Genomic DNA, 14,426 nt, shown 5'->3' with positions numbered 1-14,426 from the left:
AAATTTTCAGTTTCAGCAAAATAAGCGGATTCCAAACAGACTCTTAATTGAATTGTATCATTAATCTCAGGTCCATTTCATGGCTCCTAAACGCCCACATGCATTCACCTCTTCACCTTCATTTGATACTCAATGCTTTCATCACCTAGATGTCTAGTTGTTATTCTATTCCATTTATCAAAATAGTTCTTTTGACTTGGAAAATCAAATGCTTCTATTTGACCTTCAATGCATTTAAGGCTGTGTTTGAATTGGTGGTAAACAATTTAAGGAAATCATTTTTCACATTTTTCGTGTGTTTGGCAGTTACAGAAAATAGAATTTTTCGGAAAATCACTTTCTATTTTCCCTTAGACAACGGAAATGCATTTCCGTTCCTAGTTTCACTTCAATTGATTTTCGGAGAGAGAGAGAGAGAGAGAGAGAGAGAGAGAGCTCGGCGAGACGCAGACCCATCGGCGAGATCCAGTTAGCACCGATTGTCGATCACCCTTCCAGACCCAGCGATCGTTGATCGCACTTTCAGACCCATCGGCGAGACCTAGCGAGCGCCGATCATCGATCGCCCTTCCAGACCCAGTGATCGTCGATTGTCGATCGCACTTCCAGCGACTCACACTGCGAACCCGCGCCTTCGCGTCACACACCTTAGCCTCACCTTACTGGTGGTGTGTGGTGTTGAGATTTGACTGTGGTTTGTTTTGTGGATTGAAATTTAGCTGTGATTTTGAAATTTTTTGCAATAAAATTTGTTTGAATGCTGAGAAAATGTGAAAAATGTGTAGGAAAATAGCATTTTCAGAATAGAACCAAACACATGAAAATATTTTCTACAATAATTTTCATAATGCAACCAAACACTTGAAAATATTTTCCTTTTCCGAAAATAGCATTTCCGAAAAAGAACATATTTTTTGAAAAATATTTTACGGAACCAAACACAATCTAAATTCCACACCTTTTTTTAGTCACAAGAGTGGTTGTCTTTTATCATGAGTGAGACTTCCCTCTTGTAGATAGCAGTACAAGATGGAACACAGAATAGACTTGTATCCCCTCTAAAATACTAAAAACCACGGAAAGAAAGCCAAATCCATTTTATAGTTAAATTTCTTTACCGCCAACATCCGAATTTTTTTCTCTCTTTTTTTAGTCACACGTGCTATTTACTATTTAGTATGCTCACCTAACTGTGGATAAGGCCAACTAGCTGCCCCTAGTATTCAGAAAACTGTGAAACCATGGTCCCCCCTAATTTAGTGAGTAGATTCTAGAAGGTTGATTGTCATTTCTTTCCTATCAGACACGTAATTAAGCACAAACATTTACCTGTATTCTTTTACTAAAATTAGTTAACTTTTTATCTTATCCTTGCTGAAGTCAAAAAATATTGCATCCCTTTTTCTCATTAGAGGACTTGGGAAAAATGCTCTTTCTGATACTCTGAGCTGCAGTTTGTTGGGACACAGCTTCATTTAAAGCTCTTCTTGTGGTTGTGATCACTGAGAGTCACTGACATCTAGAAAGTGCAACAATGTTGTTGCAGTTATAAATGCTCATTTCTAGATTCTTAATTTTTATGTCATAATTTTTACTATAACTTAAATATGAACAGGATAAATGGTGTGTGTGATCTATGAACAGGATAAACTTTATTTCCTCCTACCAAAAACACCTAAGAACTGGAAGTACATTAAGAAAGAGTAAAAGCTGAGGTAGCAATGAGGGTGGTTCAAAACTTTAATTTGATTGTGTACGTCATATATACCTATCTCGTATAGTGACACATATTACATACTTAAAGATAGGTTATTAGTGTCTGGGTGGCCGGTGGCTAAAACCGAATAAAGAGCAACTCTGACGCCAGGGAGTGTCGGACCAATTGGCTATAATAATTTTGACAAATAGTGAAGTTGAAGCTTTTTTTAAAAGGTAAATTTGTTGGGTTTTTTTATTCTTCCCTGCAACCAGAACCTCTTTAAGTTTTCTGGGGTTTTTTTGGTCGAATTTAGCTCTCATTTTTTTCAAGCTTCATAATTAAGTTGTCAAAATCAAAATGTGTGACACGATCCAAACCCGTGGCACTAGTTAAGAATTTTGATTTGGGCATTGGATTGAATGAAAACACAGATATAAAAAATTAAAAAAATAGTAATTTATTGAAGATTAAATTTTATTTCTTGAATATAAATAAATATTTTCACGCTTTAAGTAGCATAGCTTTATGAACACTTTTAAATTTATAATATATATTTTGAACATGAAATATATCCTTCTAAAATGGGTAGGATCATTTTCCTCCTTGAAGAAATTAACAAGCACAATAATAATCAACACTTACATTATCTAAACCTCCTATTAATTTGTATTTTCTTTTGCAACCATTCTTCATGAACGCATAATTTTAAATTCCAACTTGTCGTTCGAATAATCCTATAGTATTTTCCTTAATCTAATTAGAAATTATCCAAAGTTCAAGAAGCAACACATAATTCTTTTAATGTTTCCCTCTTACATGAAAGATATACACAAGACAACCATATGAATTGTATTAATTTATTTTGGTAAATTGAAAGTTCAATTATTTCTGCATGAAAAAAAAAAAAGAGATTAAACATATTTTGATCTCCACAATGGACCACCTATGTTAGAGAGGACAAAAGTATAATAACATAGTAAAAAAAAACAATATTCATGTTATAACATTTAGACAAGAACTGTAAGAACAGACCTAATATATATGTATCCATTTCCAAGACCTTCAATCTTGACCAAATTCTCTGGTCTATATCAGAGTCTCCCAAATCACTAGAAGTTCCAACACTCCAAAACCAAGCAAAAGCAACCACCCCACAATCATATTCCGATCGGCACTTGAGTGATACACCCAAGTATTAAATACTGGATCAGTGTTGTACAAATTTCCACCAGGCACACTTGTGACGTAAGTGAATCTTGGTGGTGGTGGTGCCAAAGGAGGGCAATACGGTGTGGATGGATACTTTGGAGTTGGAGTTGGTGGTGGCGGTGGCGGAGATGGTGGCGGTGGTGGAGGCTGCTGGACACATGGGTTGGAACAAGGGCATGAACCGCACTTTACTTCTGTATCTGCTTCTTGAGGCAGCGGAGTTTGGTCTAGCTTCTGAGAAACTGTGGCACTTGTTGGAAATGAAAATGATATTAAGAGAAAAAGAAGCATCAGAAGAAGTTTTTGAGGGCTCCAACAATGTGTTGAAGATATCATTTTCCGATGAGAGAGGCTGATTCTTTGTTAATCTGTTTAAGAGAGAGAGAGAGAGAGAGAGAGAGAGAGAGTAGGACAGGTGGATGAGAGGAATGAGAAGTCTTTGGGTGTCAATGGCTTACGTTGGGTGCATGGGGAATGTTCGATATGCTAAAGGACATGCTCTATATAAGTATTAGTATTAGCTATTAGATAATTCAATTTGGTCTAAATTTGGTGTTTAATTAGATTCTTTGAAGTTATTTGTGTTTCTATTCACCCCTTTTGTCTAAATATGTCAATCTTATTGTAAGAAAATTAAAAATGAAGTAGGTTGAGAAATGGTCATTTTCTCAAATTTTTCTTCTGATTTTTTAATCAAAATTAAGTCATGTTCGACTCACATGCATATTATGACATCTAATACAAGAAATTTAAAATAAATTTGGTCAGAAATTTACACCAACAATTAAAAAAAAAAAAAGACTTTAGTGATCGAAATTAAATTCTAGTAACTGAAGTTACAACAAATTTATTTTACTATATATGTAACTTTTTGGGAAAATATGGAGTAGTTAGTTGAGAGGGACTTGTTATAATTATGATCCTCATTTGAATGGGTTATTGCAATGGTTTTGAAAGCGAATTGCATGTGGCTGTTGTAAATGTAGGGGACCTTATGTCGACCTTTTAATTAATTGGGGCTTTAGGGTAGGCGTGCTATATTTTTAATTTGAGCTTTACTTCATACTATTTTTTGATATAAGATAGAATTTTTACTCTAACATAACCTAAATGTATATGTGTGTAAGCCTTACTACTTACTATTAGTAAGCTTAGAAATTAAGGTAATTCCAAACTTAATTTGTTTCTGTTTTTGTTATATATGAAGTGACAGATTTTTATCGCTTAATTGAAGTGAGTTTACAGCATCTAGACATACTTTTAATAACAATCTTCCAACCGTACAAGTGGTAATTCAATTCCATAATTGTAAACAGTATAAAAGTAGTGCATAGGAATATTATCAACGTACAACAGCCCCTATACCAGAAAATTAGCTAGAATCTTTTCCCTCTGATTTCTAGCGTTGGTTTAAGAGATTTACCTTTAATGAGCATAATTAGCTACAGACAATAGGTGTTTCTCAACCCAAAAAAAAAAGCTACAGACAATAGGTATAAGATCCCTTTGCCATACATCTGGTGGCAATATTTTCCTGTTTATATATTGTCCGGGACTACTTTTTACTAAGAAGAATATTTTAGGATTATTGCATCAACTAAGATGGTGAATGCTATATAAAACAAAATGAAAATAGCTAGCTACATTTACTGTTATTTTATTACATAGGTTTACCAGTACTGTAAACTTATAAACAAAATAAAAACTAATCATGTAATTTATTTATTATTTTATTAATAAGATATGAATTATATTTATTGTCACATCAATTTATGATTCTTTTTTTTTAAGTGATATTAGAAATTTAACCTATGTTATATATAGACAAAGAAAAACTGCCAATAATCATGTCATTTGGTTTGGGCTATGGATATCGTCAATTGTTGCCAATGATTAGCTGACACAGAAAGATCAACCATTAGCTGAATAATTCTTTAATGAATAAAAATATAAAAAACAAACAACTTTATGCCCTATAAAACTGTAAAGAAGCCATAAGAATTGTGATCAAATTTGAAGGATCTCTAAAGTTGTTTTTAAGTGCTTGATTCAAAGATTTAAGAGACTTGGGCTTACTTCTTAAGATTGCTTTATGTCTCTCCAACTAGAGAATGCATCATGCACTTTATATAAAGTGTAAGGTTGGTATTATTCTTCCACTCGGGCTTTTATAATACCCATTATTATTATAATCTTTTGAATTAATTTATAAGGGCTTGAACCTTTTACTATAATCATTTAATTGTTCATATAATATAAGGGCTTCATTTAATTTGCATCTTAGAATTTCATGATCAAGTAATAAAGTAGTAGAGGGAGTTGAAAGCTTTTTGTTTGTGGTCCTTGTGTGATCTCTTCCTCTCTTATCTGTCTCTCCCAACACACTTTTTTTTTCCTCTAATTAATGTGTTTTTCAAGTAATCATGTAATTTTCAATCATAGGAATTGACTGTTAACTTGTTAATTAAGAGCATTACGACAAAGTACTAATGTGTTTTCGACCAATTTGTGATGAAAAAGAGTGGTTCTAGCTCAAGTTATTGAGTTTTAATTTTGATGTGTATACTTTTGAAATAGAGTTAAGTTGCTAAAGAAACAGGTTTCCTTGCTATCACTTTCTTATTGAAAAGACAACAATGCACCATCAATAGTGTAGGGGCATTCTTCTTTAATATTCCATTATTTATGTCCCAAGTTTGTGGTGATTGGTATGTGAAATTTGGTGATCTAAGGACCTAAATTTAATGGCAACATTTCAGTGGTGAAAAGTAAATAATAAGGCACGGAGGGAAATCTGTTGTTGCAAAGTTTGTTCAGGTTACTTTTTAGTAGCGTAGAGGAATCATATACTCTAGCAAATGATCAAAAAGGCATTAGCTTTCATCTTTTCATCGAAGCAGCCACCATTCTTTCCATGGAAGGAATTCTCAGCACAACCAATAATGTGTGTGGAGGGAAAATTCCCACGACTCCAGCTGAAATTGGAAAAGTGTCATGACATTATCATTATGCAATCAACCCTAGCTTAAGGGGCAAGGTTTTTTATTTTTTTATTTTATTTTATTTTATTTTTTATAAACCTTAAATCTTATATATATATATATATATATATATGGTGGGCCTTTTTGCAACTACGGGCTAGGTTACCTTCTGCCATGCTACGGCCCAAAGGTTCTAGGTAGGAGAGTCATGATCGGCTTGACTGCAACACACCCCAAACTAGCTTGTGTGCAAACTAAGGCCCCTTTGCTAAAACTTTGGTGACATGCCCATAGTAGAGGAAACTGTTACAAAAGGGTTATGGTGGACATATATAATATAACAACAATAAAAGGAAGTACGCTTACTGTTAGCCGGAAATCAGAAAATATTGAATGAAATAAAAGGTAAAGCAATGTAGCAATATAAATGCAATATAAATAAGATGATAATAATAAGAGAGAAATAACACTAATGCAATGCTTAATCCATAAAATGAAAAAAAGAATGGTCAGTTTGCCACACTTGGTTGTCTTACGGAGTTAAGTCCAAGAAGGGAACCGCTTCTTCAATATGGGTAACCTCACAGGGAGATCCTGCCATGAAAATTACCCACTTTGAGAGAATGGGTCTAAATGGCTTATGCTTAAATTCTTTAATCCTTACTAGAGGGTAGGCTTTTAGAGGGAGAGAAAAGATTAGCCTATCGGTGCATGCCTACTATCACACTCTTGCCTACTTCTTGTTTTTCTTTCTAAATCCTTCTTTTTCTTTTTAAGTTTGCTACTCCATTTTCTCTCTTTTTCTTGTTCCCTTGTAGGGTTGTTATGTTCACTCTTGCCTTCCGTTGTTCTTCTGATGATCTACTGTGCATGGCAGAGTCTCTTTTTATATTGCCTGCAGTGATAAGTTTTTACTATTTTACCCCTAAATTGCTTTTGTCTTGGTGTGAGTGTCCTTTTAGACCACCCACTGGTTTGTCAATTGCCCAGCCACCACCACTTATCTGTGCTGGCCATGCCACATCCCATTATTAGACAAAGAGTCCTATTTTGTTTGCTTGCTCACCGTGGCATTCTCATCCGGGTAAGGGTGGACATTCTCTCTCACTATCCCTCATGTCATACACCTAGTGATTTTAACTCATCTTTCCATCTTTTGGGTGGTATGTCATCCCAGTAAGATATTTCCCCCAAAAAAGTTTGAGCAGGAACCCCAGAATAGGCTTCCCCCTTCTCCCCACCGCCAGACCATACCCTTTCTTACCTCTGACCTATGGCCCACCACTCCTATATTGGCTGGGTACAGGTTGGTGGTGCCTGAGTCTTGTGCATGCTCCACTTTCATTTGTGTCCATGGTTTGTCTGCTGCTCATGTGTTTGTCATGACTTGAAGGCTTGTCTGTACAGTCTGCTACTCGTTCTTGACCTCTTGTGGTGTGAATGTTTCCCTAAGCCTTCGTTCTTTATGTCTTACTTACTTCCTGGGCTGGGCCTTGCTTGATTGTGGCTTATTCCTTCTCTAATCCATTTTTTGCCTCTTTCGTGGATCTGCTAGCACTTCTGCCGTGCCATTCTATCATTCCTGCTGCGTTATTGTTTGACTTATGCTTGCTAGGCCTCTTTTGAGCCTGCTGTATGCTTAATTCCAGTGGCCCAGTATTGTCATTGGGCTAGTATTCATGCTATTTTTGGACTTCCTTGGCCCATTCCATTGCTTCCAGGCTCCCTTGGCCCATCTCATCCATTTAGGCATCCTCGGCCCATTTCCTTTCCTTAGGCATCCTCGGCTCGTTTCCTTTTCTTGGGCATTCTCGGCCCATTCCAATTCTTTACTCCCATGGGCCTTCGCTTATTCTTTTGGGCTTCCCCAACCCAAATCACCATATCCTTTACTTTTAGGGTTCATGGGCTTTTCATCAACTCCTTACTAACTTAATTCATTATTTCAGGTCTCTTTGGCCCATTTTTACTTGCTTTTTATTTCTCATAATGCCCATGGGTATACTACTTCTTTCTCTGGGCTCCTTTAGGCTTGCTTGCTTTCTTTGAGGCTCATTTATTATTTTCTAGGTTTATAATTCATTATTCCTGTCATTCGGGCTTAATAGTTTTCTTCTCAATTTACTAACTCTTTTCCTCCCATATTGTTAGGTTTCTTCCTGCCATTAGGCCTCTTTGCCAAAGTGGGCATCAACTATATATATATATATATATATATATATATATATTTTATTATTATTATAAATGATTAAATGCATCATGTTATCAAATTATTATTGTTGTTTACGTATAGGATGTGTACGTCTGATCTATTATGTTAATTATATCAAGGGCCCCTAAAATTGGGGTAAGTATAATTATTAGGGAGTATTTTTGGAATTTGAGAATACATAAGGATGACATGTAGTTCAAGTAATAGAATAGTATATCTATGTTGATGATCCATGTAACTTTTAATGTAACGGTTACAATAAAATTACATTAATTTTGTGTACTTGACCCTAGTTCTGGGGGAGCCACTTAAATTTAAGTATTTGCTTTTATCTTTTCTATATTTTATTTTCTGCTGTTTACATCTCTTAGATCGTGTGGGTTATTAGGTTTCTTAATTATGGGTCTTACTCTTATTGAAAGAGCATAAATGCATGTGGGCAAGTTATGTTCCCAAAGGAAGTGTCAGAATCTCTTTGCTGTGATCTTTCAATTAATTAACAAAAGAAAAAACTGAAACAAGTTTGTGAAAGATGCGTAAACACCACAAAAATGTGTGGGAGGAAAAAGTAGGGATAATGGGGTCTTGAATAGAATTATCTAAAGAAGACAAAAAGTTAGGAATAACTAGTCCATGCTTATTGATGGGTGATTGAGAAGCTTCACAATCCACAAGCACATGGTACTGTCCCTACCATGCACATCTTAAATTAGCATCTGCTTCGTTTTTTATAACCCACCGCTACGATTTATTATTTTACGTAACCATTGCATCTAACATCTTTTTCACCCCATGTGAGAGGAATGTATGCAACGGTTACATATAATCCTTTGTTTTTAATAATAATTTTATGTTTTGATTTGCAAAATGCCTAATATATATATCCATTTTATAGTATAAATTTATTTTCTCATAAATCTTTAGTACACGATAAAATCTACACTATATCCACTTTTGACTATATTCACTTTTGGATTTATAAAACACTAAAATTTTATCATGACATAGGTTTTCCATATTTTGAAACAAATGGAGAAGATCTTGATCCATTTCACATGTGTAACCTATTTTGAGGCTACAAAAATGTACCTTAATTGGTTTAAACATTTAAGAGCGCTTACATTAGGCTCTCCATTTTTTTTTTATATAACAAAACTGGCTAGAATTGAAACTCTATATATATAAAGCTCCCACATCCGGTTTTGTATCACCATTTAAAAATTTGCTAAAAGATGTATTGCTCTATTACAATACCAAGCATCATAGCTTTTGTATACTGTCTGTAATACCCCCAAAAAAAAAAAGATTTAAAAGAAGGGGTATTTAAGTAAATTTGTTTATGGGGTGAATTTTATAATTAATATTACTAAGGGATTTTTAGAAAATAAGGCCGAAACTCTAGCTATATATAATCTAATTTAAGTTAGCGTATAATGACAGATATTTTGAGAGAGGAGACTACCTAAAATACTTAAATAGAGAAAGTTTGACTGCATAATTGAGGTAAGAGCCTTAGAATCTTTTTCTTGTCAAATCTAAACTTTATTTGGAATTAGAGTATTTTTTTTTTTATATATATATGGGTATTTTGGCTAGTAGTAAAACTATTTAATTATTCTAGAGTTATAATGATGCAAACGAAGAAAAATTTAGAATAATATTTGGTAAACTAGACGCTGTTATTGTAGATTTTTCTATGTTCAGTAATTTAATCTTTTTCTATACCTTTGTGCGTTAAGCGTAGATAGAGGCTGCAAAATTTTCAAATAAACAATTTTTTTTTTTTTGGTGGCTCCACGACTCTAACTGCTGCTAGCAGTTTTAGAGTCAGTCGCTAATAGTTTTGGAGTTAGCGTATTGTTTTTTTTAATTTATGAAAAGACAATAGTATTAAAACTAAGCACCAATACAAGGTTCATGACATATCCTGTTAAAATACATCCCATTGAGATCATCTTTAAAAACATCTAAAATGTCCACAGGCGGACTATCAAAAATAAGAAAATCAGTAGATATCCTAAAGCTCATCCTAGCTAAACCATCAGCACATTGATTTGCTTGTCGAAAGCAATGATTAATGCGGACTTGATGGAAGCTGGTAAGCAGCTGCCTGCAATCATCCAGAATAGGTGATATAATGTTGTTATCATAATTTGCATTCCGTAACACATCAATAATAGCCTTGGCATCCATCTCAACTACAAGACAATGAATATTCAAATTGCAGCACAGTTTTAGACCTTCACGCAGCCCCCACAACTCAGCTGCAAAGCTATTGGTGACTCCAATCCGCTTACTAAACCCAACTACCCATTGCCCATCCTCATTCCTCACCACTCCCCCACAACCAGCCAGGTCGTGAAGCTCACTGCATGCCCCATCAGTGTTCAATTTCTTCCAACCTTGCACAGGCCGCTCCCACCTAATTCTCCTCAAAACTCTACGGCCTTGCATTCTTGGAGCAGCCACACAATAAATATATCCAAAGCCAACTTTTGATTCCGACCTTTCCTATTGAAAACGATATCATTCCTACTCTTCCAAATACTCCAAAGAGCAAATGGAAACAAGAGTTTCCAAGGAATACCTGTTACATGCAGCTTATCATTAAATCTAACATTAAGAGACAACCAATCCAACAAATTAGCATGCCAGAAATCATAATTAGAGGCCGTGACCCCAAGCTGGTTCCAAATATGTTTTAGGTGAGAGCAATCTCTCAAAGCATGCAAAATAGTTTTAGCACCATTACAGCAAACAGGGCACACTTCATCTTGAACCACTCCTCTTCTTCCTAAGCAAACCTTGACACCAATACTATTATGAGCACACAACCAAAGGAACATTCTAACCTTTGGAATCACATCTGTCTTCCAAATCCAGCTAGCAGTGAAAGCACTCTCATTGGAAGACTCCATAGTAAAACCATATGCACTTTTGACATCAAAGGACCCATTGGATGAACCGGCCCAGGCCAATTTGTCCAGGCCACTTCCTAAGGTCGACATTGTAATTGCACGAATCAATCCCTTAACTTCATCTGGCAACTCAAAGGTTGTTTTCTCCCAATCCCAGGCCATATCAAGCATAATATCTTTAATTTCCAAAAGGTTGGCTTCTTGAGAAATAGGCCCTTGGATCAACTTTCTAAGGGTTCCCCCATTCGTCCAATTGTTATGCCAAATATTCAAGGTACTATCTTTTGTCACCAACCATCTACAACCCTTGTTGAAAGTGCCCATCCCTTTCTTCATAGCTGCACAAATTGAGGAGCAAGGGAGTCTATTTGCATTAGCGGTTGCTCTCCTTCGATGGTTGCAATACTTCATTTTTAACACATTAACCCACGGTGTCTTCCCCTCCGTATCAAATCTCCAATTCAGTTTAGATAAGAGCGCCACATTCCTTCCCTTGGCTATTTGTAACCCCAAACCACCTTCCTCCTTAGATTTTGTCACCTTCTCTCAACCAACCCAATGAATCTTTTTAGCTGATTCTGTGGACCCCCAAAGGAAGTTCCTATTCACCCTATCTAGACCATTCAATACCCTTCCCGGAAGGTAAGAACACTGCATAATATATGAGGGAATAGCAGCCAATGATGACTAAATGAGCACTCTACGGCCAGCCAAAGATAAAAGGTTAGCCTTCCACCCGGAAAGTTTTTGCTTCACTTTATCCAAAATATAGTCATAATCATGAGAAGAAGAACCCGGTTGTTTTAGCGGAAATCCAAGGTACTTACCAAGATATGGCGTTGATGCAAACCCCAAAATGTTACAAAGGGATTTCCTAGTATCCCTATCAACATTTGGTGAGAAGTACATCCTTGACTTAGCTTCATTCACAGTTTGGCCAGAAATGCTACAAAAAGTATCTAAAACATACCTAATGGCCGCACAATTAACCCAATCAGCTTTGGCAAAGAGAATTAAATCATCTGCAAACCCTTGAGTTAGCGTATTGTTGTATGTTTGTGTGCTCTTAAAAAAAAACTGCAAATTTTTCTTTTAAAGGGTTAGGTGTTTTGCACAAATTTTCTTTAAGTAACAGTGCCGAAGCAGGGGACCTGATGAAAAAAAAAAAAAAAAAAACCTATTGCGCCGAGGCTTTGAGTTCTGACATGTCATCACGTAAAAAAAAAAGAAAAAAAAAAAGAAAAAGAAAATGATGGTTGTTTTTCCGTAAGGCCATGTGCCTAACTTGTACTTGGAGTTATCATCATCTCTTTTTTTTTGGTAAACAGGAAATGTCATTAACAAGAGCTAAGAAGAACTGGGAGTAGCAGCAATAGTCCCGCTATAGTACAAACCATTTTTGTCCAATGCTTAAAAGCTCCAAAAGATCCACAGGCGGATCATGATACAAAATAAATAAGTTTTCTTGATCAGTTCCTATCCTAGCCAGAGTTATCATCATCTCAAAAGATAATAATGGTGGCAGGTGGCATAAGATTTTGAGATGATAATGGTGGCAGGTGGCAGAGAAAAAAAATTAAATAAATAAAAGGAAGGAAGGTGTTAGCGTAATAGTGTCTAGGAGTCTTTTGTTTTTCCTCTAGTAAGATATAGTACTAAGAGTTTTAGCCTTATCTCTAGGGCATTAATGGTGGCAGAAAACAAAGAACGTATATTATTCAGCAAAAAAAAAAAAAAAAAAAAAAAAAAACAAAGAAGGTATATTAAGAATATGAGCTGATCAAAAAAAGAAAAAAAGAATATGAGGATTTTTTGGTATGAGATATATCATCATCTCAAAAGATAAAAATGGTGGCAGGTGGCATAAGATTTTGAGATGTCTTAATGGTGGCAGAAAACAAAGAAGGTATATTATTCAGCAAAAAAAAAAAAAAAAAACAAAGAAGGTATATTAAGAATATGAGCTGATCAAAAAAAGAAAAAAAGAAAAAGAAAAAAAGAATATGAGGATTTTTTGGTATGAGATATTAGTGGAAGATATTTTTAGTAGTTTTTCTTTTAACCGGAGTCTTTTGTTTTTCTTCTAGTATGATATAGTACTAAGAGTTTTGGCCTTATCTCTATGGCATTAATGGTGGCAGAAAATAAAGAAGATGTATTAAGAATATGGAGATTTTTGAGTATGAGATATTAGTGGAAGATATTTTTAGTAGTTTTTCTTTTGATCGGAAACTGTTATAAGTTTTTCTTGAATTATTTGATTATTGAGTAAATGGTGCCTGAATATTTTTTTAGGATTCTAAGGATTTTAGAAGAAGTGTTAGGAAGAAGTTCTTTTGTGGTGAGCTAACTGAGGTAAATAACCTTATCCAAATTGGTTTTATCTTACTCATATTGCTGTATTTTAACTACTGAAAATTATTTATAATTGTTACAATTTTATTTAATTGTTTTAGCTACATTAATTTAAAATAAAGAATAAAAAATTATCACAAATATTTTGAGTACTAAATATATAATATATATATATATATGTATTTAAATGAGATATATTTATGTTGAAACTATGATTTGATATATATGATTTTAGACAATTTGACTATATTTTAACTCTGATACCCAGCCAATGGGAGTTATTTATTAGTACTGAAACTAGTTCTATCTGGAGCATTATGAGCTTATCGTGTTTTTGGACCCAGCTAATGGGAAACATACATTAGCACGGAACTAGTTTTATCTGAATCTGATGCCATAGTCATAAAGATTGTTAAGAATGTGAATTATGTTGGATATTTGAATTTGTTTAAAGTCCTTAAAACTGCTTATTTATTTTTGGAACATATTGTAAATTATAGCTTTGATATATATGGAAAACCGATTTATTTCTAATTTATCTATGATATATTTGTAAGATTTAAAATATTTGATCTATGTGCAAATTATTATTTTAAAGATCTATTTGCTTAATAGAACTTATTAGGACTTTGGTTACTTATTGAGTTGTTAATTCACTCCCCTCTTTCTCCTTTCAGATTCTGATAAGGAAGAGTAGCATGTTTTTGGGCTTCCGCTGAGATGTACGTATGAGTGAAGTTTAGCAATCATTGGATTAAGGTTTGGACTTTTAGGTTTAATATTGTCTTTTGTTCAAACTTTAGTCTCAAAGATTTAGTTTATTTTTTTTTTTATGATGTTTGAGATTATTATTTTGGAGATCCTTTGAGAATTGCACTATTGAAGATATTTTTGGATTTATTGATGAAATTTTCTTTGAGGATAATTCTTTAGTTGTTAAGAAGGCCTTTCACTCTTATAGGGTGTAAACTTTATAAGTGTGTGGTTGTTGTCACGTGCCTAGCTCTTACTTGGGTTCGGGGCGTGACTCTGTGTGTGTGTGTGTGTGTGTG

The 14,426-nt window shown here is 34.5% G+C and overlaps 1 protein-coding gene across 1 annotated transcript; it reads right to left on the bottom strand.

Annotated features, from left to right (window-relative positions):
* Nucleotides 1-2,785: 2,785 nt before the first annotated feature.
* On the bottom strand, nt 2,786-3,244 carry LOC112020026 (extensin-like). Its single transcript, XM_065771145.1, has one exon. The coding sequence runs from the start codon at nt 3,242-3,244 to the stop codon at nt 2,786-2,788; it is 459 nt and encodes a 152-aa protein (XP_065627217.1).
* Between the last annotated feature and the right edge of the window lie 11,182 nt (nt 3,245-14,426).

Source organism: Quercus suber, unplaced genomic scaffold (assembly GCF_002906115.3).
Source record: "Quercus suber isolate HL8 unplaced genomic scaffold, Cork oak 2.0 scaffold_40, whole genome shotgun sequence".
Taxonomy (NCBI): domain Eukaryota; kingdom Viridiplantae; phylum Streptophyta; class Magnoliopsida; order Fagales; family Fagaceae; genus Quercus; species Quercus suber.
The sequence above is the reverse complement of the archived record's forward strand: the minus strand, read 5'-3'. Positions and strand labels throughout refer to the sequence as shown.

Excerpts from the sequence above, each read along its gene's own strand:
- LOC112020026 (XM_065771145.1), bottom strand. The coding sequence starts at position 3,244 with ATGATATCTTCAACACATTGTTGGAGCCCTCAAAAACTTCTTCTGATG.